This window comes from Melospiza georgiana, chromosome 1 (genome assembly GCF_028018845.1).
Source record: "Melospiza georgiana isolate bMelGeo1 chromosome 1, bMelGeo1.pri, whole genome shotgun sequence".
Taxonomy (NCBI): Eukaryota; Metazoa; Chordata; class Aves; order Passeriformes; family Passerellidae; genus Melospiza; species Melospiza georgiana.
This window is the reverse complement of record NC_080430.1, coordinates 58,994,575-59,020,135: the sequence shown is the minus strand read 5'-3', so window position 1 is coordinate 59,020,135 and position 25,561 is coordinate 58,994,575. Positions and strand designations below refer to the sequence as shown.

Below are 25,561 nucleotides of genomic sequence, written 5' to 3'. Positions count from 1 at the left end.
GTTAGATAAAAATAAGTGTTACTGCTACAGGACTGCCAGAAAGCCTTTTTTGCCTGAGAATTCCGGCAATACGCAAATTTTTGAAGATGTGGATGAGTGTCTAGCCTGATTGGTCAGTGCAGGAGAAGAACTTTTCCTAGCAGCTGTTTATTTTGGGAAGAATGATGTCAGTGATCTAGAAACTGAAATCCACTCAGCTTTGTTTGGATATTGAAACAGAATGTGAAAAGAACCACTATAAGAACTGCTATACCCATCACTGTAAGAGAATAGCTTGTAGACAGAATTACCTTTGTAGCCAAGTTTTTTCCACTCCTCCTTTGCTGCAGTAGTTCAGATTTCATTGAACATGATTGTGTCCTCTTGCTTCTCCCTTGTGTTTACATTTTCATTTGCTTTTTCTGGCTGATAGAAGTCTCACGATTCTTTAGCAAGACTGCCTATCTGTAGGAGAAGAAACAGTGGCTGCAGCTCAAACAGCAGGAGTAGAGACATTTCTCGCCTTTTTAAGCTTGGGGATTTGCCCTAACATGGATTCTCCTATGTGCAGAGTTTTGCTTAGAGAATATTAGTTGATGTAAATATGCCAGTGATTGATTGTTGCAGAAAATTCCTGGTCATGCCTAGTAAAGAGGTAAGTGACTTTGTTGTGGTTCAAGAGCTGGAAATACAAACCACATGTATTTCTCTATGGATTTTGTAGGAGTTATACAGGGAGAGCTTGTAAGGAATGAAGGCTGTCTTTGTAAGAGAGAGAGAAATGAAAAGACAAGCACACATAAAATAACTTAACTTCAAAACAATGCAGCTCAGGACTCGTCCAGGTTTGCCTGAAGGTAAAAATATTTCTTTATGAGGTTGATAAAAGATAATCCAGATCTTCTATAATGTTTCTTGCTGCTACATGAACAAGGGTACAGTTTGAAAAAATCTGTTTATTTGCAATCATCTTCTTTTTGTTCAGGTGGACTGGATCAGAAGCAGCTCTTGCTGAATTTGTAATGTATGAGTTTACCTAGCTGGCTTTCATTTGTTATGTTTTCCCAAGTGATGAATGGACAGTGGATAGCTGTGGGGACAAGTCAAAAGGCTTAGAGACTGAAATATTTTTAATTCACAAGCCTGCCTTTGGATATTTGGATTTCAAGAAGAGAAGTGCCAGGAAAACACAGGCTTAGAAGGATGTTACTAAATTTGGTATGTGTTAGTATTTCAGGTCATAATTTTTAAGTAAGGTACTCTTAGTGTATCAGGTAGAGGAGTGAAAATACACGCATAACCTTTGCTCTAAGATTTTCAGTTAGGAGAATCAGTGTGTGTGTAATTCAGATTCAGCATGGGAATGTTGTTGGTCTTCAGCCTGGGCAGTTCACAGAGTTGGAACAGCTCCTGGGAAGAGTGGTCAGTTTGAAAGAAAGTGGGCCCCTTTGCTTTAGTTAATTAAATTCCAGCATTACTTAGGTCACCTCTGTTGCAATCTTGTTTTTTTGACAGCTACTGTGTATTTTAAAGTGTTGCTTCCTTGGAAAAAATGGTAGCAGGGATTGAGTCATGCATGGAGATCAGATATTGAATTTATAAGGCCTCTGCAGTGTTAATAATTTCTTAGCAAGGCGTAAAGAATGAAATTTTGCACCGCTATTATGTTTTCTCATTTTCTTTTGTCAAAACTGTTCCCTGCCTATATGCATAGCTTTACTTTTTTAATTACGTTGGTTATCACCTTTTTTGGCAAACACATGGATGAAGACCAGGCTAAAGCAAAATCCAAAAGTCTTAGTGCAGAGGTATTCTGAAATTACATTTAAGAAAAAGGTAGAATATGAAATAAAGATGTTATATAATAGAAGAACAACTAGAAACCCTTGTATTTTGTGAGTTTGTAGTATTTGAATAGTTAATTTGTCCTAGTTTTATGAACAAACAAACCATATATGTATATAGCTTTTATATATTTATGGTTGTATATATTTAAAGTTTTTATATATATAGTTTATAGTTTAATAAGACCAAGTTCAAGGTGCTGCATCTGGGCTGGGACATCCTCCAGTATCAATACAAATAAGGTGATGAACAGATCAAGAACAGCCTACTGAGAAGGACTTGGGAGTGCTGGTTGTTGAGAGGCTGGACACAACTCAGCAACATGCTCCTGCAGCCCAGAAAAGCCACGTGTCCTGGGCTGTATCAAAAGCAGTGTTGGCAGCAGTGTGAGGGAGGCGATTCACCCCCTCCACTCTGGTGAGAAGCACATGCAGTGCTGCATACACTATGGGGTCCCCACCACAGGAAGCAAGACCAAGCAGAGGCCACCAAGTTGCTTGGAAGGATGGATGGTTTTCCTTATCTCCTGTGAGGAAAGGCTGAGAGAACTGGGTTTGTTCTGGAAATGAGAAAGGAAAAAGAGGTGACCTAACTGCAGCCTTCCAGTACCTGAAGGGAGCCCACAAGAAAAATGGAGGGAGATTATTTACAAGAGCATGTATTGACAGGACAGTCTTTAAAATGAAAGAGGAGAGAATTAGATGAGATATAAAGAATAAATAGAGGGTGGAGAGACACTGGAACAGGCAGCACAGAAAAGTTGTGGATGCTCCATCCCTGGAAGTACTCAAGGCCAGGTTGGATGGGGCTTTGAACAACCTGGTCTACTGAAAGGTTCCCTGCCCATGGCAGAGGGGTTTGAATTAGATGATGTTTAGTCATCCCTTGCAACCCAAACTATTTTTTATCTTCTATGATGATAGTTAAATTTAAAAACTCCAAATTAATCTAAGAATGTTTTCCTTTAGCTGGGCAAATTAGAAAATAATTTTGATATGTGCAATACGCATTTTATTTTCACAATTAAAACCTGCAAATTTAAATATTCAGACTCCTCAGGAACAGCTGGATTTTTGTTTAGCTATGAGTTTCATCTTTTCTTATCTGTTTATAATGCACAGTGGTATTTTTTTGGTTCCTAAAAAGGCAGCTATCTATTCGAGAAAATTGTCTAGTTGCAAATAAATTATTTTGACCCACAATCGTATTGTTATCTTGTAAGGTCTAATAATATTGTGTTAATACTTAAATTTAGAGCCAAAAATCAGCAGGTCCCAAACTCTTACGTTTCACATTTCATTTGTAGACACATAATATGGCTCCTTAAGTTCTAGTGTAAATATCAAAAGTCATGTCTGTCAGGCTCACCACTGTACCTATGATCAATGAGACTTCTGTTTGGGAAGCCAAGAAATAATGGCTTCCCAATAATAATAAATGCTTTAGGGATTGTGAGAAACAACTGCTCACTTTAAAATTTTAAAGGTTTATTAAACCTCAACAACACAACAAAGGACGGAATAAGGAAAAAGGGACAGCACTGGGAGCGTGGCTGACTGCCAGGGGCAGTCCACAAAATGGCTGCTCTGCCTTTTATACCTGTAGTGTTGCATCAGGCAACCCTGGCCCCTCCCGAACTCTGCCAGTCAACTGTTCTTTGCTGTCCATTGGTGGAAACCTTCTTGCAACTTCCTTGGGGGTGAGGTGTTCCCCATTCCCAACTGCCCCATGCAAGGGACATATGTGCACGGTCTCCCTCCACATGTCCCTTAACAACCCTGACAACCAAGGCTGTCCAGTGGCAGTAATACAGTGATGAGGAAAGGGGACTATGGGGAGAATAGAAGGTGTCCAAACAACAAACTACAATAACATAACCATACATCAACAAAACTTCTCTTAACATACACACAATATTCATCCTTTAATTGTGAGTGCCAATCGTCATATTACCCATCTATACCAGGATTTTTGAAACTTGGTAGTGAACCAGACTTTCAGCTGTGATGTTCTTTTTCCTAAAATGGTGTTGCAGCATCAATGTGGGGTGACCCAGCCCTGGACTAGCTCAGGCTTTGTGCTGCTGACAGAGTTTGCAAAATTTACTTGAAAGCAGTTTCTGATTGTGAAATTCAGGTTTTTGAGTTGTTATTTTTGTGAGCCCAGAAAAATTTACCTGAAACAACCTCTGAGGAAGTGAAGCCTCTGCCTCAAGGCCTCTGCCTCAAGCAAAAGCCACCAGGGAAAAGAGAACCTGGCTTGGGTGCTCCAGCTTTGTAAAGAAACCCTGGCAACCTCTGGCGATGTTTCCAGACACAGAACTGAGTCTTAAGGAGACAATTACAATCCTGAGCACAGATAGTTATGGTATACAATAAAATTTTGGTTACCGAGGAGAGATAGCTTTTAAGTAAGTTTATTTCTTAAAGTTATTTATTTATTAAAGTGGTTATTATTTACTATTATTTATTTATTAAAGTTATTTATTTTTAAAAGCTTTTAAACTTCCTTGAAAGCTATCTGAGAATCGTAAAGTAGTTTAAGGCTAAGTCTAAATTAAGGATACTAACAGATAAATGCAATACTTAATTTTCTGTTCGTGGGTTTTGCTTTTTTTTGTTTGTTTGGGGCTTTTTTTGTTTGTTTGTTTGTTTGTTTTTTCCGAAGTGAAATTTTAAGTAAGCTGTACTTGGATCTCTTCTTCAGAGTAGAAGCTGTACAATTTACAGCTGGAAGACCCCCAAATATTTGGGGTTGCCTAGCATTCCTAGCAAGATGCAGAATAAACTTGATAATTTTGTACTAGTGGAAGAAGTACTGGACAGGTTTATCTCTGAATCTTACAGAGTGCACTTGTGCAAGACCCTTGAGTCAATAGTCCGCTGTCAGTGTGTCTGTCTTTTTGTCTGTACTTCTGCCACTGTGCTCGTATGGTAATGTATGATGGTACTGGAAAGGCTAAGAGAGGGAGATACACAAAAGTTTTCCATTGCTTCCATGACTGCACTTGAGAATTTGACAGTTTTTTTGTACTTACCATTTCTGCAAGGAGAATCAAATCTGCATGCTGGAATGTTTGATCTTGTGTGAGGTATTGTATTTGGTCTGGCTGAGCTGGAGTTAATTGTCCTCTCGGAGCCCTCACAGGGGGCTTTGCATTGGTAGCTGGAAAACTGTTGATAATATACCAGTGTTTTGTCTGCTGCTGAGCAGCACTGGCACACCATCTCTTTAACAATTCTCTCATACCATCCTCCCATCAAGTGGGCTGGGAGTGGGCAATACCCTGGAAGGGGACCCAACTATGTAAAAACAGCTGACCCAAGTTAACCAAAGGGAAATTCCATTACCATATGATGTCAGCTCAGATATAAAAGCTATGGCAAGGAAGAGGAATGGGGGCATTTGTTATTTTACAATGTCTGCCTTTTGGAGCAATTGCTCTGTGTGGAAGTCCTGCTTTCTGGGAAGTGGCTGAACATTACTTTCTGCTGGAAGGTAGAGATCACTTTCCCCCCCTTTGCTTATGCACGCAAACTTTCGGTTTTTTCTTGCTTTAATAAACTGCCTTATCTCAACGTTTTCCACCTTATTTTTCTTTTTGGTTGCCTGGGAAGTTGATAAAGTGGCTTGGTGGGCAACTGGCATGAGAGCCAAGGTCAACCCACTACAGCATTTAGTCTGACTAGCATTTTTAAGGCATAGAGCCTAGTTTTGAATAACAGAACAGTCAGACAAGAAGACTTTATAATTTGAACTATGACATTACTATGTACTGGTTCTGTATTTACTTCACTGCATTCCAGTTCAGACCTGTTTTCAAGTCTGTGTTTTGTCAGGATATACAACTATTCCAAACAAAGCAGGGTTTTTTATTGTTTTCTAGTTTTTTAATTTAAAACCAAGCATACAGTAAAAAACCCCACCAAATAGTTACTCCTAGTTCTGTTTCTTTTTGTTTGTTTGTTTTGTTTGTTTGTTTGTTTGTTTGTTTGTTTGTTTTAAATTCTGCAATTTATTGTGGTAACTGTATCAAAATACTTCACATGAAACACCAAGTGTGCTTCATAGTTTTAGAAGGTTGTGGAAGCTTATGAGAAATCACAGCATGAAAAAGCCTGAGCAACTGTCCGTTGGCTGTATTTTTGATACATCTTTCAAAAATACTGGTTTTAAGTATTGTATACAGACATTCAACCTCATGCATAGCAGCCCTTTTCAACAAGGAATTTACACATCAAACTTGATCCACAGATAAATTTTACAGCAAGGGGAGTTGTTTTCCTTTTTGCTCAGTTTGATAACTTTTTCTGAAAAGGAGTATTTTGGTGTTTTGCTTGTGCTGTTTTTAAGATCAGCATCAGACAAATAATAGTTCCTAGTCCCTCGAAAGTAAAAGATTGTCCTTTACTTTAGCTGAAATCTATTAAAACTATTGTATAACCTTTAGTATGTAAGTATTTTAACTGATGGAACCTTGTCAGTGGCTTGTCCCCAAAACTTTTTCCAACCAGACCACTTTTCTTGTCATTATAAATTTAAATGAATTAATTATCATTGTGAGTACAATTTCTGCATAATGCTTTTTCTAAATGGGTATTGCCTAGAAAAGTTTCCTAGTTTGGCAGTTCATGATCATGATGCCATTTTACACATACTTTGAAAATGTATGGTAGAGTTGATGTTGTAATGCATTGGACTCTCCATGGGGCTTTTGATTCTGGAACTACAACAGATGTAGTTGAGGTAACCTTTGAGAAAAATCTGCCTGTTCCTAAATTGTAATGGTTTAATTTTCTTAATCTCAAACCATTCTCAGACTATGAGTACGAAAAGTTTTTCAGAAATATCTACTTAATATAAATATTCTAGTAAATGAATGTTAAGTAATTTTTAAGTGGAACTACTCACTTTACTTTCTCGACTTTACAGACACTAGACATATTTATTTCTAAAACTTTCCTTGAGAAATAGAACTGTACTTGTTTTCACCACTGGATAAAAATTCAGTAGCCATATTTTAACCTCATGGTGGTCTAACCTGTATGATGTGTTAAGTGTGATGAGTAAGATGGGAGTAAGGCAAATATAGTTACTTCTGTGGAGGCTGCCACTTAAGTTCATTAGTCCTTCTTTGAAACAAAAACATGACATGTGTACCAGATCCTCCATATATGTAGAAATGTCAAACTTTTTAACATTTACTTGTGCCTTCTTTTATGAAGAGGCTTTATGTATATTCCAAGGACTGCAGCTCTGATTAAAAGCTTGTGTTTTCCTTGCATCACCAACAAAATGAGAAAATTATTCTTTGTAGTATAGTCAGACCATCAAATAAAAATGGACTAAGTAATAATTACATTTTATATATATATATATGTATATATTAAAAGCAAGTATTGCTGGTAGGTTTCTACCATTCTTGCTCTGAATGGAATGCATAGTAGATACTCTCAAATTTCTAGTACTGTAACGGGGGATTCTTTAAATTAGTATGAAGAGTTTGTGGTGCCATAAACATGCACTCAAAACAGAATAAAAAGAGAGGATTTTATTTGATCTTGAGGTTCAAATGCCATATTGTATTTCCATCAAGAAAAGTCTTACGAAATTAAAGAAGATAATGTCATTGTTCATTGGTATTTGCTGTAGTTACAGAGTTGATTTAGTTTTGCAGAAACAATACTGTTAGTGTTAACAATACTTGTGGCATGACACTAGTCAAAGCCCTTGTTTGATGCCTTGTCCTTATCTCTCCTTTTCCTTTTTACTTGTACCTCCACAGTATTGCATACCCAAGGACCCATTGATGGCAGTCTGTATGCAAAAGTGAGAAAGAAGAGCTCTTCAGACGGCAACATCCCTGGTGTTGCTCAGGGTGTTCATGTTACAGGCAGTCCTGATCACAGTGATCATACCCTGTCTGTCAGTAGTGATTCTGGACGCTCCACAGCTTCCATCAGAACAGACAAGACTGAGGAACGCGTTGTCCCAGGAGTTAAATGGGGTTTGAGCCCACAAGAGAAGGCAGAACTGGACCTGCTACTTAGTGGCTTTGGTCTAGAGGATTCTGTCAGCACTGCCAAGGATATGACTGATGCTCAAAACAAGTACAGTGCTACTCACCACATTGTGCCAGCTCACATTCACATGAATGAAGTCACCAAAATGAAGGACAGGGAGACTGATATTCTGGATGATGAAATGCCTAATCATGACCTTCACAGTGTGGACAGCATTGGGACGTTGTCTTCCTCAGAAGGGCAGCATTCTACCCACCTAGGGAACTTCAGTTGCCACAAGAGCAGTCAAAACTCACTTTTTTCAGATGGCTTTGGAAGTAATGCTGGGGAAGAGCATCGCAATTTTGCTGCAGACCTGGGCATTGGTGTGGATTCTGTCTTTGAGAGGTCATTTGGAAGCACTGAGCCAAAGTCAACTGAGCAATTGCAACAGAATCCTTCTATCTCACCCCATCCACAAGCCTATCACCCAAGTAACTACTCTACTCAGACCTGGGTACGCCAGCAGCAGATGGTCACTGCTCACCAATATGGTTTTGCCCCAGAGAATGAAATTAGGGTTGGCATTCATAACACTGTGGAGAAGTTGGGCAGTGTCCAGAGACAGTCCCAAGTCCCAGATGCTCCAACACGTAGCTCTAGCAGCAGAGATGCTGGGCAAAGAGGGCTAGGAAGCATGCTGGGTGCTGCAGAAGCTGAAGAACATGAAAGTGCTGACAATTTTAAGTCAAGGTCAATGCCTCAGAGGAACACAAATGGCCTGGATGTAGGACAAAATGCTGGGGACTTGCCAGCTTCTCCAACTTTGGATATTGATCAGTCCATTGAACAATTGAACAGGCTGATCTTGGAGTTAGACCCTACATTTGAACCTATCCCAACCCACATTGATTCTCTCACCAGTGACAGAAATCAAGTAAATGACTTCAGCAGCCTTGATGCACACATGGAAGAGCTTAACAGTAGTTCTGGCTTCCATGACAAATTTGAGGTCAGAAGCAGGAATGCCTCCGGATATGGTAAGCTGTAATACTTTCTGACAATCATTCTTTTTCTAGCACCTGTGTGTTCATTAGATGGTACAGCGGGACCCTCAGGTCATTACTTGCAACTTTGATGATGATTATCAAGGGATTATTTCTGATGTCCTCTTTTCATAATCATCCAAGATATGGAATCAAATGATTCCATATGAGTTTTGCAGCTACTTGTCTTTTTGCTTGAAAAAGGTACTGTTCAGGAAGTTCTTACCTGTTATAGATCATCTCCAGGGATTATTTTGCTGTTGTGAATTTAAGCTAAAAGGGAGCAGAATTTGTACATTGAGCCATTTGTAGAAGACATTTGTGGTGTAGGTTTTTCATTATTACAATTTCCATTTAAGTTAGGAGAAAAAGTTCCCACCACTTCATCTTCAAATACAATGTAATGATGCTGGCATTAAATTCCTTTGCAATGTTTTCACAAATAATATAATATTTGCCAGTAAAGTATTTTAAGACTTGCTCTTTTGGAAAGTTTTCTGTTTAAAAATGTACAAGTCACAGTACTTGTTTGTTATCTCTGACTCTGAAATTATTACAGCTTGTGGAATTAAATACACAACACTTGCTGACTGTGTTGTCTAAGTAATGCTACTAGAACTAGCAGCTTTGTAAAAGGATGAGTAGTCTGCATCTGGCTAAGTCCACTAAACCTTTTATTAATGGTCAATCTAAAATTTGTGACAAGTAAGCTCTTGCCTGTCCTACTGTCATGTTTGAAAATTTTACGTGGTCTAATTTCTCTGGCAAAACACATTCCCTTGCCTCCCTTTCTCCCCTTCCATATTCCTCTTCCTCTTCTTGTCTCCAGTCGTGGTGCAATGAAAGGCTTGCTCAAATTCAGTCCTTAGGATTTGATTGAGTGTTAGGCAGCATGACAGAAGATCTGCCCATAGCCTCACCAGACACAAATGAGTTGCTCCAGCTCAAGCCCTGTGGGATATGCTAAACCATGAATGGGCTTAACTAGCGTGTGGTGTCTGTTTAGAGGCAGACCTATGTGATCAAGGATGGTGATTCTTGTAGGGAAGGTGAAATCACAGTTCTGTGCTTAGGAAGGTAACCAGGGACTTGTAAAGTCCAAAAATCCATGACTAATAAATGTGAGATGCTTCGCTGCTTATTTCTGACACACAATATGCATTTTGTGGCATTAGTTTGTGATTCTCTTGAATCTTCCCAAATTATTAGCTGATGGACAAATTGAGATTTTTCCAGCAGGAGAGAACTCTTCTCCTTATATACAGTAAATCTAGTAAGGGGGATAAAGAGATCATTTAGAATAAGTCACCTTTCACAGTTCAGAGTTTGCATATATGAAGCTTAAAAGAAATACTTGAAATTTTCTCAGAGATTCTGGTCATCTCGAAGTAGAAGTCACTGTAATTTTCCTTCCATTTTTAATGTCAGGTAAATAAAGACTAGTGAAAATAATTGTACTTGGGGAATGATCTAGAAGAGGATTTGTTTTGAAGAATTAAATGGTGGAATTTCTGTATTTAAGGGAATCAAATATAAATGTATAGACCGTATTTAAAATTCTGGATATTTGAGGGAAGGTATCAGGGCACAGTAGAAGATGGAAGACTTTAGTAGTCAGGAACATAATAGCCTTTAATTAAACAAAATTAGAAAAATAATTTGTATAGCTTTAGAACAATAATAATTTTTTAAGTTTGTCTTTATGTCAAGTGCTAAAATGTTCCATTTCTGACTTCTGCAAGTAACAATCAATTTATACTAGCAAGAGCTTGATTTTAAAAGTACTCAGGGTTCTAGAGGTAAAACAACACAAATATGTGGCATGCTGCCACCTCTGCTTGAGACTAGGAGGTCACCAGCACATACTGATTTTCTAAGTGCTTGTAGAATTTATATATTTACATATTTGGACTTGCCCCACTGAAATATACAGAATCATACATTTATTCATGCATGGTGTACACAAACCAGCATGGGGAAAAAGCTATTTACCTGAATGAATACTAAGAAGGAGGAACACTGGAATATTTTTCTCTATATACACCACTCTTCTGAATCACTGGATTGAGAATTGGCTGCATATCAGGTCTCAGAGGGTTGTTGTCAGTCTCACAGTCTACAGATGCCTGTAGTTCAGGGGTCTAAATCCAGTCTTCTTTAACTTATTAATCAGTTGGATTAAGGGGTAGAGTGCCTCCTCAGCAAGATTGCTGATGCAGAAAGCTGGGAGGAGAAGCCATACTCCAGAATGTGTTGAATGTGGTTTATCTTACTTTGGAGTAGACTCATAGAATTTTATAGAATTAGGATAAGTAGGGGAACATCCAAGGCACTTAATTTGCTCTTTAAACTAGTGCAGCACAGGAGCCGTAATTGATGGCACAAAGAAATGCTGGCTGCCATGGGGATGAAGAAGTAGCAATTAATAATGGATAATGAAAACAACAGTTGCTCACAATGTCTGATTTTACAGAGTCAGGTTTTAGAGGGAGCTCTATACTTTGTGACTTAAACAGTTCTTGACCTAACAAGTATATTAATAGAACGAATTGGTCTGTGATAAAGAGAGTTGGCATATCCAGACTGAATGGTCTGAGTGAGGTTGATTGGATGAATGAGACATTCTGCATGAATCTCTTCAATGGGAGGAGTGCCCAGTGCTGGAGGTGAATGAGATCAATGTGATGCATGGTGTGTGTGTGTGTCTGACTTGAGGGTTGCGTTACAGGAGGATGGTGGAAATATCTGGTTTCCTGCATGAGTGGTTTCCTGCAGAAAATACATAGCTTAAAAGTGCGTGCATGTTTCCAGTGCCCTGCAAAGCTGGAAGAATGTGCCTAAGAATGAAATGTGTGTCAGCTGCGATGTACATTGTGGTGCATTCTTGCTTCTGTTTGCTTATGTGATTCTGCACTGACTGACAGATAGGCAACTACCTCTCCTTTCATGCTTCTTCCTAGGTGTTCACATGTATCCTTAGCATAGGTCAACCTGGCACAAACTACTGATTGCCCATGCGGCAGAGTTCTGGGCTCTGTCTGAAATTATTCCTTGCATTAAGTGCTTAGCATTTTTGGATCATTGAATTTCTTTTTGCTAGGACGTATCTTTATGAACCATGCAGAACAATGGTTGATGACCTCTTCTCTCCTTCAGTGTCATGTGTGTTGCTTATCAGAGATGAATCAGTGCACTGTTTATTAAGATTTTTCCAATTTTTATCTTTTATGTGAGCTGAGTTATGCACAGATGTGTTTCTGATAGTGAATGAAGCTGCCGTTTACTAATAACACAGTGCTGTAGTAGTGCTTAATTTTAAATGACAGGAGGTTTGTTGTATGAAAAAATTTTGATGTGTATATAAGCTTTTCTTTCAGCCTTATAGTCCCCATTTACTTCAGTCTTTGTACATTCTTTTATGCCTAATAATTAACACATGACCTCAGTCTACTACTAAAGATATTAGTAAGACTTATTTTCTCAAATCAGCCATCTTTTACCACAAGGCTTATGCTTGTTCGGTAAAAAAGGAAAGTGAAATCAATGTTTTGCTTCAACCTACAAAACTGTAAAAGCAGGAATTTGTTAATAAATGTAGAGGACAGAAATGTTTTTACCCATTTTCATTATAACCTACCATCATTGTCACCCATGTCTCATCTGTGTACTCCACCTTTTCACTGTTAAAATGTTACAATTTGCATCTTTAGAAAAGTATTACATGCAGGTGAGGAATTGTGTGATCGAGTGAAGGCAGAACACAGAAACACATGCATTCAATATTTAGGGCAGCCTGTTTCAATGACTGTGACCAAGATATGCATTTCTATCTAAATTTGCCAGCATGAGAAAGAGAGGTTCTATATTTGCCATAAGGTTGAAATTATATTGTTGCTCTCAGGTAATTCTAATTCTTCTTCATGCATGAGTTATGGTGTTTGAAATTACCATCTCAAAACTTCCCTGGGTTACCTACTGTATGAATTACACAGATACACAATTCTTACAGTCTTATATTTCACTTGGAGTTTATCAGCTCAACACAGAATTGAGCATTAAACAAAGCCTCCCTCTCTCAAAAAAATAATGCAAAATGAATAAAACTGAGGTGGCTTAGGGTCTGATTACATGTCTGGAATACCTTCACAGATCTTTCCTCTATCAAAAATAAACCTTTGGAGATGGCCCAAGATACAATATTGTAAATCATACTAGTGTCTCTGCAGACAAGGGAGAGAAAAAGAAATCCTTTTTGCATACCTTAGTAAATAACATTTTTAGAAAGCATTGAACTGTTGCAGATGTTCCCATTTACTGTGCTATTCTGTGGGTAAGCACAGTCCCTCTGAAATAAATTGTGAAGTGAGAGAAAAACAAAGCTTGTCAATCTTCTCACCTGCCTTATTTGTATGTAAAATGCACTACAAAACTTGTCATTTCTGTTGCTCAGGAAAATTTGCTGCCTGACTTGGGAGTTAATTTTACAGTGGTTAAGAGTAAATTTGAGTTTTTAGGTAAATTAAAGGTAAAATTTGAAGTTTTAAGTTATAACTGAACTAGATTCAATTTTTAAACTAAATTAAATAACTTTTAAAGCTACAGCTAAAAATTGAATTTTAGTTACATTTAGCAGCACAATGATTTTTAATTTATGTCATGTACTTATACCACAAATTTTTAAGAGTCTTGTAATTTTCAGCATGTGGGCCTGAGTGTATCATCATTATGGTATGCGTTTGGAGATACCAGTCTGGATTTTCCACTGGGCTTGCTTCCCATTCTTAGCATAATGTAAATGGGCTATGAAACTAAAGTGACAGATCTGCAAAGCTGCTGTGTCCTATGCTTGATGGTCTTCTTGAATTTGGGGTAGAGTTTAGACCTTTTCATTTGCTTGTTAGACTAATTGGTTATAAGGAGTTTACACTCCTAGTCTACTAGCTGTTAAAAGTTGAGGTTAAAAAGAATAGTTTGCTTGTTAGTAATTGCTAATTATTTGGTATTTTTTCAAGAATAAAGGAATTTTCTGACTTCAGCAGCATTTTGTGTTACATTCAATGCCTTAACCTTTCTAAAATGTATCACTGGCACAGCATAGTTGGCTTTTGTTCTAATTAATAGTTTTGAAACAGTGTTTCTAAAGATCTGGGAATCTGAAAGTTTGAGCATATCAAGATCCTTGTTTAGTACTTGCATCACTAATCCACCAAGGTCATGGGTTAAATCCTCATACTTCATTTAAGATTTGGACTCAGTGATCCTGCTGGGTCTCTTTCAACTCAGAATATTCTGAGATTTTGTTTTTCAACTAGCTATATATTTGATTATTCTTTTTCCACCACAGTAATATTTAGTTCAAGTTTTGTCGTGCTGTCTTTGAAGATACTTATTCTTTCAATATGTCATAATGATTCTAAAGCTGATTCTAATTTCTTAAAGTAGATTTGCTATGGTTTAAGCATAAAGCTGTTTTGAAAGCTTGATCATTACATGCCTTCTTTTGAAATCTTAAACTTTGTAGAAGATAAATGGTGGCAAAGGAGGAGATCGCTTTCATTTTGGATAGTGTTGTTGGTAACATTTTTAGTATGTGGGTTAATCCCTGAAGGCTCTTCTGTTAGAAGTTAATTTACAGACTTCTTTTTCCTTGTTGCGTTCTTAAGCCTCATGTTGCATTGTATCCCCTTGTTTCACAGTAATTGATAGGTCTTTTTAAACTGCTGTGTAGGCATGGCTTCTGGAATTTCTGGAATGCTAACACAATTCTCCCCAGAGTGTTTTTCAGCCTTAATGACTTCTGCTGAAGTCTGTGAAAGGCACACTGGAAGACCAGTTTTGTAGAAATTTTCACTGTTCCTTTCACAACAGAGCCCTGCATCTTATTGCTCTGTGAGTAGAGCTTATGTCATGCTAGCTTTCCACACCAGTTGGAGCTGTGTAAGAAGCTCACTTGAAGTGCAAGCACTTGATCTTTTCCTCTCTGTGTGTAACATGTTTGTACAAAAGCAATTAATTCCAGCTTGTCTGTCTGCAAAGTGTGTTAAGTTGTATTGATTGGTTGATTAAGCATATATCCTAGTAAATTTTCCTTTTGTTTCTCAAAAAAATATATAATTTTCTTAAACCACTTAAAAGTTTGTCAGATTTTCTTGAATGTATAGATGTTACCTGTTTCCTCTTGTGAAAGGATTAGAATTGAAATGAATTGCAGATTCCAAAAATCCTGCTAGACAATAAATGAAGTTAAGTAAGTGAAAATCTGCCTGTGAAATAATATAGTTAACACTGCTTAAGCTATATTCAGAGAAAAAGATTTTAACTGTTGCTGTATTGATGATTGGAATTCAAGTGGTTAAAGTCAGTTTTACAAGTTCAGACATTTATATTTCAATGCTATCACAAGGAATTATATTTGCAACCAGTTGAATAATTTGCTAATAAATGAGATACAGCAGTCTTATTGACAAGCCACTGGAGACAAGATTTTAAACTTAGCATTTTAAACTTAGTTTTCTTTCCAATAATTAAAAATACGTCTCAATAGTAGTTGAGGAAAGCTAAGCAGTTAAAGAAACCAAACAATGATTAACCTTTAACCACTGGTTAGCTGTAGCTTTTGCATGGTGATAACCATCTGATGAGGTAAGTGCCTGATGTTGTTCTGATGCCAATCTGTTGGAATGTTATTATTTGTTCATTGGGCAAAACAAAACTACTTTTGTAGGGAAAAATTACTTTTCACCTGGGAAAAGAGAGAAAGGACAGTATATGAAATGCTTTCAAAGAAATAAATATGTGCTTCTGGGATATTTAAGAAGCTCTGCCAAAACTATAAGCTAAATGATAAGAACAAAAATGAATTTTGTAACTTCTAGGAAGTCTTGGGAACTGACACCTTACACCGTAAAAGGCTCCTTTCAAATTAGTAAGCCTAAAATATTAAAATATAAGTCTAAGTATTATGAAGTAAAGTTTTGAAACGAATGAACTAAGTAGAAGTAATTTTGTGCTTACTCCTTCACTTAATTTTAATCTCTTAGATTTATTTGCTTTATGCTTTACTGAAATACATCAGCTCAACTTCTCCTCTGTGTTGTGCAGCATCTAATGGTAATTTGGTATGTAAAGCTCTTTCAGTCTATTTAAGGAGAATATCCATTTTCCCAGAGAGACCTCTTTATAGCTTTCCGAGGACTACATTAACTTTGTAGAAATTGCTAGCTTCATGAGTGTACCAATAGTATTGATTATGAAATCCTCTCATTAGTATGACAAGCAGAACTTGTGTTAAATTTCAAAGGTCTTTTTTGACCCATCCAAAAGATAGATATTTTTTATCATAAAGTAGTCTACAAGGCCATGTTAACTAAGAGAAATATTCTGAAATTAATTGTCTATGCCTTTGTAACTTGGTTACAGATGGAGTGAAACTCTTATGTGCTGTTCCTGGTCCTACTGCCGCCTGTGGAGAAGTGGCGGGACTGGGAGTATCTGGTCGCAGATCGTCTGAGATTCTGCAATGATTCCCACTCATTTTTCTTTACAGAAATTACTAATAAAAAAGGAAATACAATGCAAATGTTGGTAAATGCTGGAATAGTATCAACTCAGTCTACATTCTTAAATGTCTGCAATTTCAGTAGAATTCACTCTGTTTAGTATCATGTAAGAGGTTTAGAAGATATTTGTGATTTCATGTCCTTTTCTGGCTTTGAAAATATTGAGTAATGCATCTAGTTTGCTCACAGGGTCTTCAGCACATACTCTTTCCATTAATGAGGGATCACACATAAAAATTCAAGTTGGGGGAAAAAAGTTAAATATGGATGCTTAAAAAGTTTTTGAGTTTTCCAGGTTGTGGCAACCATAAAAACAGAATCTCAGTTGTGTTTTTTTCAAAATCTTAGGTTTTTTTCAGAATATCGGTTGTGATTTTTTCACTAGGTTTGTCAATATTAACTTGATAAAATTAATAACTGGCTGTAGTTCGACCCTGAAATTTAATTTATTGGTGGAATTTTCAAAAATTACTAATATGATTTTATGCATTTATTTATTTGCTTCAGTAGTAGCTATTATAACATTTGCTTGGATGCTATCAGAGATGGATTTTTTGGAAGTGTCTAATTCTGTAGTTTAACAAGAGATTTATTAATATTTTTAGGATAAGCCCCTACTTGCCAGCAAGTTACTCAGGTTGATACATACATATGTCAATGCAGAATCAGTTAAGTATCATGGATTTTAGTCTAAAATCCCCGTCTCTGTTTCAAGCTTGAATAAAAACTGTTCCACTATACAGAAATGTATTTGTGCATTAATGCTTTATAATTGTGTAGTGTAATCAAGGTGGAATGTCTTTAACACAGAGGCCTATGCTGCATGCCAGATTTTATACCTTAGCTTTTATCAGCTACTTCAGATTAGGAAATTGATGTGTAAGGTGTATGCTATCATTTTTCTCTACCCAAGTTGCTGATTAAGCCCTCCTGCTGGTTTAGATCAAGGACACACTTTGAACTCCTAGTTTTATGGCTCCATGATCTGGGTCTGTAGGCGATGTGCTTCAACAACACATATTTACTGTTGGAAATTACTGTAAAAGTTTAAATTACACCAAGCATTAAAGTAACTTCTTGGGAAAATACTCAACTCTTTTAAGAGAAACAGCTAATCCTCAAAGATCTTTTTGCATATATATATAGACCACAGAAGCTCTCAGAGGGGTATTTGAAAATTTGCTATGCATGTGGTTGTTTTTGTGACTACTCAGTAAGTTCTACGGATCCTTGTTGTTGATTTTTAAGAAGGGTAGAGAAAGCAATTGTTGCAGAGTAATCTGGAAGTGCCTGCTGTTTGAAGTGGATGACCATGTATAAAATCCTGCTAATCATAGTTCTGCATCTAGTGACGTGCTCTTAATAACATCTTTAGAAAAAAATAGTGCTTTATATACTTGAATATCCTGGATCGTTCTGCTGGTTAAGGTTACTCTTCTGTGCTGTTCCTCAAAAGGATTTACAGCTTCTGTGTGTAGCTAATATCTAATTTTTGTGATTAAGTGTGATTGCCATGTGTGTCACAAAAGGTGTACAGTGAACTGAGTTTATAAGGGCCAGGATCTGTTTTAGCTAACAATAATCTGCTTTTGGGAGGGGAAAGGGGTGGGGGGAATACAGCTCTGGGCAGCAGCAATGGTTTTTCTGCCCAGAGCCACTGTGTGTCAGAAATGGCAAGAGGTGCTTCCCATTGGAGTGCCCGTAGCGGCCTCTGCTGTCTTGCTCTTCTGATTGCACTTGGGGTGATCACTTCAAAAATGAGCATCATACATGCTGCTTAACTTACTCCTCTACAACAAAGGGAACTGTGAATATTTTGCAACTTGTGTCAGCAAAGAAACTACAACTGGAGTCTTTTCCCCACTTATGTGATTTTGTAAAACAGTTTGAACATTCTTGATTATAGTCACTACAGACAGAATAGTGAAGTTTGTTTTAACAGTTCTGACTGAAAAAAACTAGTTTCTTAACCAGCTTGCCTGTTTTCAGCAACAGGTATGCAAGATGATGATGCAACAGAGAAAAGGCTCAGAAAGTTAAGTGTTGGGCAGTATGACAATGATATTCCTGGGGAATCATCATATAACAGGTGTGGATGGATGAAGTCTGCTAGTCACCAGGCTGTAATTCCAAGATCACCGGTTGCTGGAGGGAAAACCAAGGAGGTAAACAATCAAGAATTTTTCACTAAATACTGAAGTGAGTGGCCAGTAGGAAGTCTTATGTTCTGTGTCCAAAATTAATGTGAAGCAATTGGGCAGTTGCATCATGGCAATAAGTACAAATAACTGCATTCACCTCAGTAATGCAATTCAGTGTATAAGGATGGACTTTTCTTTGCATGTTTTGGATGTCTCTTATGTTTGCATGTTTTCAGTGTTCAACAATCTCTCTGCTGGAACAGTAGATTGCATTTCATCTGATTACAGAAACCTTCTGTAATTTGGTGAAGAATGCTCCACTGTGTCATAGGGTTAAGTGAGAATTATCACACTGTAATTTTGCTTTTTTGTGTCTTCTATTAGATGATGGTTGTACATTACCGAGATGAAATAGATGGGGGCATCTTCTCTGCAATAAAAAATGGAAATGAAGCTGTCACATTCACATCAACTTTTCCTCTGTCACCAGAGGTGACATATGGTAAGAAAATGTCTTTATATAATTATTTATTTATTTATTTATTTATTTAAATAGCACTATTGACATTTTCGCTGTTACTGAAGACGAACTGCCCTTTTCCCTCTCCCCTAGTGACAACACCTCCACCATGCCATCAGCAGATTCCCTCCAGCCAAAAGGTCAGCAGCCCATCAGAGCTGTACAGAACCATTTCTGGTAAGGTATCCCTCTTTCCCAAGTAATGTGAAAATGAACTGTGTATGAAGGCAACTAACACAACAGTGGTTTATAAGTAGGACATAAATGGTGAATTTAGACATGCGAGTCAGAGAAACAGATTTTAGCAGTCCTATTTTAATCACACCAAAAACAAATGAATAATGAAGAATTATCCAAGAAATATTTAATACCTTCCACATTTTAACTGCCAACGGGAGTCCTATGTTCACATTCATTGTGCAAATTTAGTGTGAAGCACTTAGGCAGCTGTGTCACAGAAATAAGAGGAAATGCAGCTCAGTGTTTGAGGCTATCCTGCTCTTGTTCTCTCTCTGCCTGGTTTCAATGTTCCTCAATCTTTCTGCTAATATTTGATGACATCAAAATACTACTATCAGGAGACTTGAGTTCTTTGTGATTTTAAGCAGGTTTTATTTCCATCTCAGGAAAGACAGGTGATATCCATGTTGCCATCTTTCATATTGCCAATGAAGCTGACAATAGAGCTTGACAGTAGCTATGCTCAAGTGTAGGAGCTGCTGGGGGGGTCGCACGGTAGGGACAGATGGAGACGAGATCTCTTTGAAGCTAAGTCATATAACGTGCAGTTTATTGCAAAGGGCATGGGTGAAGGGCCCTGCTGGGAGCTGCCAGCCCCAGCTCGGAGCAGGCCCGACAGAAGAGAGGCTTAAAGTGTAAGAGAGTTAAAGACAAAGTTTTAAGAGTGGAGAGCATGTAGAAAGGAGGGGGTGAAGTCAGTGCAGAGGAGAAGACAATGCGACAAAGAGAGAAAAGGGTGCGAAGAAGAGCGCGGGACAAAAGGAGAGAGAGTGAGAAGAGATAAGAGAGCAAAGAGATTAAGAGCGCGAGATTAAGAGAGATTAAGAGAGGGAGAGGGATTAAGAGATTAAGAGAGGGAGAGAAGTTCCCATTACAATACAATAAATCTTCTGTGTTGAATATTCAGATTCTCATTAACCAATCTACTACAGCATGCATATCCTATAACATTTCCATACAACCTATAAGAATCACTACATTACTATACTACGTTTACGTTTTAAACCCTGAATCTTATTCTTTGGGCCCCATCTGCCAAGCTGCAGGGCCTGCTCTGACTCTTAGGCTTGCCTGCTTGCAGAGGGAATTGTTTCCTCTAGGGGGGGATTACATTCAGCTGGTCACATCATTGTTTTTCATCAACTAAGGTATCTCAAATGTTGCTTTCATTTCAGTCTTGCTTATAGTTTCTATATTCTCAAAATCTTTTGCCAGGCAGTCATATTTATAAGGCTTTTTTGTTTCATCCTCCCCAACACTCAAGTCAAGGAGCTCCTTTACCAGAGGAATGGATGTTCTGGAGGGTTTTTTTTGCCATAATACAGTTTGTAAATGTGCAACCACGGGAAAGTAGTTGGCAATGGATGATTATCTATTTAAAGATTTAATATGATCTAACAATAATTTTTTTATTATAAAGGATGATTTTCAAGGCCTTAACTCTTTGCTACAAAAAATAGCAGCTAAGCTACTGTTACCTGTCACCTATTTTGTGCAAAATTATTTGAAAAAAACTAGGATTTAAAGGAAAAAAGTATTTCTGAACAGCATCGGAAAGTGCTGGACATAGCAGGAAGCCATCTAATGTATTTAAAACCTGAATAAAAATCACTATGCATTCATTTTATGCATAGCATATGTTCTCATGAAAATTCATATATGTTATGCATAGTTTTACTGCTTAGGCCATGACTGTCTTCTCCAGGAGAATCTTGATAGTAGACTTTTCAATAAATTTGATGACGGGTTTTGATGCAATAATAGTATTTCAGTTTTAACTTAAAAAACCCTTTATGTTCAATTTGCCTCACTTAATAGTTGTCAAAGGCAAATAACATCAACACAGAATAAAACTAGCTTTAGAAAAATCTTCTACCCAGTTCAAGACATCTGTTTATGGTTCTCCCTACTTCTAAGTAATTAGTGGCGGATATCCTCCTGGTGGCAACTTCATCAAATCAATTATAGGTTGATCTACTGAAGACTTTGTTGTTAAATGGTTTCTATTAATGTTGCTAAGAGCTAAGACTTGCCCTGGAAAAATATTTAGCTTTCAATGTGTTTCTCTATTTTTTTTTATTCTCCTGCTTAATTTTAAATAATGTCATCTCTCAAATGCTGCTTTTAGGTACTCAGTTAATGAAACACTGAAAATAATTAATCTTAACTATTAGAAAAGGAGGCAGTTCTTCCTTTGAGTACCTGTTTTGAAATAAAGCTCAAGGTGTACTGAATGCTGCAGGTTACATGCTCATCTCCATGCAGCTTTGGTTTTAACTGTAAACATAATGTACTTTGACATTAAAAATGTTAGTTGTTAATTAGTTAAAGGTTAAAAGTGTATGAGGTGGGTCAACTAGAAAATGTAGTAAAGACACCTGTTGGCAAACATCTCTTAGAAATGTTAATTGGGTGATTTTCCCATCAGAGCACAGAAACTTCTATTGTCAGAGGCAAGTAAGAATCATACTTTAAATGTTTTAAAATTTTCTCTTTTCCCTTCACTTCTACTATAGTTATTGCCTGTATCTACACTAAGTATCCACTGTATCTACTTGCTTCTATGTCTTCTGATTTCTTTCACAAGAAGTGCTTCTTATTTCTGCTACCAAACCCTAATTCATGCCCTGAGTAAAAGTGTTATGTTTTGTGTGTTGAAGAGGCCAAGATTCTGAAGGGAACAGATGCAGCTGTTCTGTGGTTGAGACTGCTTTAATGCACATGCCATAAAGGTGACTCTAACAGTGTGCACTTTGCAAGAGTTCTTAACAGCCTCAATTTTTAGTACTTTCCCTTGCAGCCCACCTCTTCTTTTAAATGTTTACATGGTCTTTATTTTGGTAAAAGTCAGGAAGCATACTGACTTCTTGAGAAATTTTCAACAGCGTGAGGCTTTTTGTGTCTGGAGTATTAATTTCTGCCATTAAGATATTACTACTTTTGTCTCGGCTCAGATCACCCTTGAATTCAAAATTGCTTTGTTCTGCATATCAGCTTTGCTGTTTATCTGCTTTTTAAGTTACCAGTGAGGATGATGTAACCTGGTTACCAATTATCTAGATGAGTTAATGTGTCATGGCGCAGGGAGGCTCGGGACCCTCAATATGAGAATCAGCAAACTCCCTTTATTGAAAAGAGCATCAAACTTTTATGCATAACAAGTAATAAGCTCATACATATTCTGCAAGCTGATTAATCCATTGGTTATATTCTAGATATCAGCTTTCTCATTCCAAATGAGTTAAATCTGCTTTTTCTCATGTCTCTAGTCTCTCAACTACAGCACCTTGTTATGGTAATACAGCTATGCTCAAGGACAGTGTCCTTGCAGGTGCAGGACTTAGATTAGCTGGGTTCTTGTCATGTAGCTATTTCTCCACATCACTGTTTTATTTCCTCCCTGTTTCCTTGTGGAGAATAGCAATTAGTGTAAGTAGCACTTACCATATCAAGGGATTCTGTTGTGCTTTTAGAAGAGTACAAAAGTATATATTTTAAAAGAAAAAATAGTCAAGAATTGCAATAATATCCAGTCCTTAAGTATAAAAAATTATAAAATTCTCTCTTCTTTGTTATTAATGTAAACTGTGTATCTAGTATCTTGAATGCATATAATTTTCAACCTGTGTACTTAAGGACACTGTTTTTAATAAAGTCTTATAAAATGCAGCTCTGTTATCCCTAGAAATCTTAATTTTCTTTCCAGGTAAAACCACTTTGCTAGGGAAAGTCAGTCTAGTAGTGTTATGTATCTGCCTCCCTTAAATTAGCTATGCCCTAACTTCATTCTCCCTGTAGATTTATTGGAGATGTCCTGCCTGCAATATTTCAGAGCCTTGTTCTTTATCAAACAAGTATATATTTAACCTCCCTCAGTCTGTATGCATTCAGTCAATTTTGTGTCAGCACTACTGCACCAGTGATCACTTGCTGCTATGGTTTCATGGCCCTTTTCTTCACTTTACGTAGCTTGAAAGTAATACAGAACCCACAGAGTTCATTCTGAATTGTCTTTGAAAGACACTTTGTTTCTTGAGATGAACCTAAGTAGTCTATAAATTGGCTAGTGGCCTATAAATTGGCTGGTTTTATAAATACCCCTCAAAAAATAGGGCTGCTCCACACAGAACCCAGATACAGCTCCCTGGAATTTTACAATAGCTGATGTATATTACATGGGAGGGAGAGTCCCACACATCAGTGAAGGAACTGAAGCACTATTTGTCAGCTATTTTGAAACTTATAGAGACTCTTTTTTCTTGAACAGCAGACAGCTAAACTAAGTCTCTTTGTATATAGAAGTAATGCATAAAAGCATAGCAAGCTCTTTGCCAGGGGACTGAATGCTGGCTCGCTGCCCTGCCACTCCACCCCTGAGGCTAGATGTGAAGAAATGTCCCTTCTTCAGCCCGGGTCAAACTTTGCAGAAGGTCTGCATTCACAAACAGGCATTGTCTTGCAACAGAGGGGAAGGATCTGTGGAACAAGGGAAAATTGTCTATAATCCTTTATCAAGGATGCACTGACAAAGAGAAGATATGATGTCACTTTTTTCCATCTTTTCTGAACAAGCCTAACTAGACTTGTGTAGTTCAAGCAGTGCAAATGATGGAATGAAAGCATTGCTGCTGGTATAAGGAATCTCTGAGCCTTCAACCTACAACCTAAAACCTTGCCTTCTCATCTTTTCCATGGAGCTTAGACTATGTACTGTACTCAAAGCTTGTGTATGAGCTGCATCTGTTCTAAAAATTTTAGAAAGGGCAACTTTTCTCCTCATGCCATCGTGGAACTCTTCAAGACCTCATACTGGAATATTTCCACAATTTTTCTCACACAGACTCTTTTTATCTGACAGAGACATTGTAGCTCTAATTCTCCTCATTTAATAACACAGACTTTTCCTATTACATAATCCAGCAGAGTGATGGTTGTTTAATAAATGTATTGGAAGACAAACCCACAACCTAACAGCCTCATTATTGCATAATTCTATTACTGATTAGAATTGTATACTGTTATGGTATCATACTGTTATTCCAGGATTGTCATTTCTTCCAGTCACTGAGTTGCAAGGGAAATAGTACATACTGCTTAAGGTTTTGATTAAAAAAATATCAGGGTTCTAAACTGAGAGTCAGTTTGGGAATAAAAGTGAAACTAATTTATGGAAGGGAAAAATTCCCTGTTTATGATGTGCATAATGTGAAAAGTTTTCATATAATATTCATTTATACCAGTCTTTCTCTCCTCCTCTTACCTGTTTTTGTAAGTTATACATGACCAAAGCAAGTAATAGATTCAGAACTTTTCCAGGCATCTGGGTTCATTTGCTTAGAACGTCAAATCATCTACTTATGCGGATGGTCAACATAAGCTCTGTCCTCCTGGAAACAGGTGCATTTTCATATTTGCTATTGCAATTTTTGTGTTTAGGGTTTTTCGGATGTTTTGTTTATTTTAGTGGGCTTTTATTTGTTTCTTTGTTGAGGCTATCAATGAAAAATAAAAATACAAGTAGAGAAAGGAAATTTATGACTTAATGCAAAGCAGATACATCAGATTTCTGTTACATTTTCCATTGTCCTGCAATTGCCCTTGACATGTTTATGTCATGGCTGAATACAGTGTTCATCTACACAATATTTTTAAAATTAAACACCTAATGTCTCTTAATTGGTGTGTTTACTCTTTGAGCTGGGTCTTATGAGCTCTCAGAGAACCCATCACACCTGAGATAGCTCAACCATCCCGAATGGCACAAAAATTAGCAGGATAGCTTCTGAGATAGTATTAGAAAAAGAAAAAGGTTTAATAAAAGGCAAAATAACAAAGCTCTTACAGAGAAAAACCTGAGCCAGGGCAAGAGGTCCTTGCTCCTGCTAAAACACCCCACGATTATTTCCTTTGTTCTCTTCTTTTTCTAGTGAATCATCTAGGTGGGACCTCTTGGCCTCTGTCCAATTGGGCAACCCCAGGTCTGAGGTGAAGTCCCAAAGGTCCTCTGAGGTGTCTTTTTACCAAATTGAGGAAAGAAACTTCTGGGATTTTTGCCTTTTTAAACAGACAAAGAATAATTTGGTAACTCCATCAACAGGGGGCACATTGCTACACTTAATTAATATAAAATACACCATTTTCTAGTGCATAAGAGGCCTCCATAGGCTTCCGGAGCAAGCAGGAAATTACTTGGATCTCCTGTTGGGATTCTACTAGCATGGACTTAATG

At 37.4% G+C, this 25,561-nt stretch overlaps 1 protein-coding gene across 2 annotated transcripts in view; it reads left to right on the top strand.

Moving 5' to 3' along the window:
- The window catches only part of TNS3 (tensin 3), a 162,550-nt gene that overhangs the window by 92,254 nt on the left and 44,735 nt on the right, over nt 1-25,561 (top strand). For both annotated transcript variants that reach the window (XM_058034826.1, XM_058034748.1), the window contains 4 exons: nt 7,610-8,866; nt 18,421-18,596; nt 18,957-19,074; nt 19,186-19,269. In XM_058034826.1, coding sequence (XP_057890809.1) covers nt 7,610-8,866; nt 18,421-18,596; nt 18,957-19,074; nt 19,186-19,269 — 1,635 coding nt within the window. The remainder of the gene's footprint in view (nt 1-7,609; nt 8,867-18,420; nt 18,597-18,956; nt 19,075-19,185; nt 19,270-25,561) is intronic.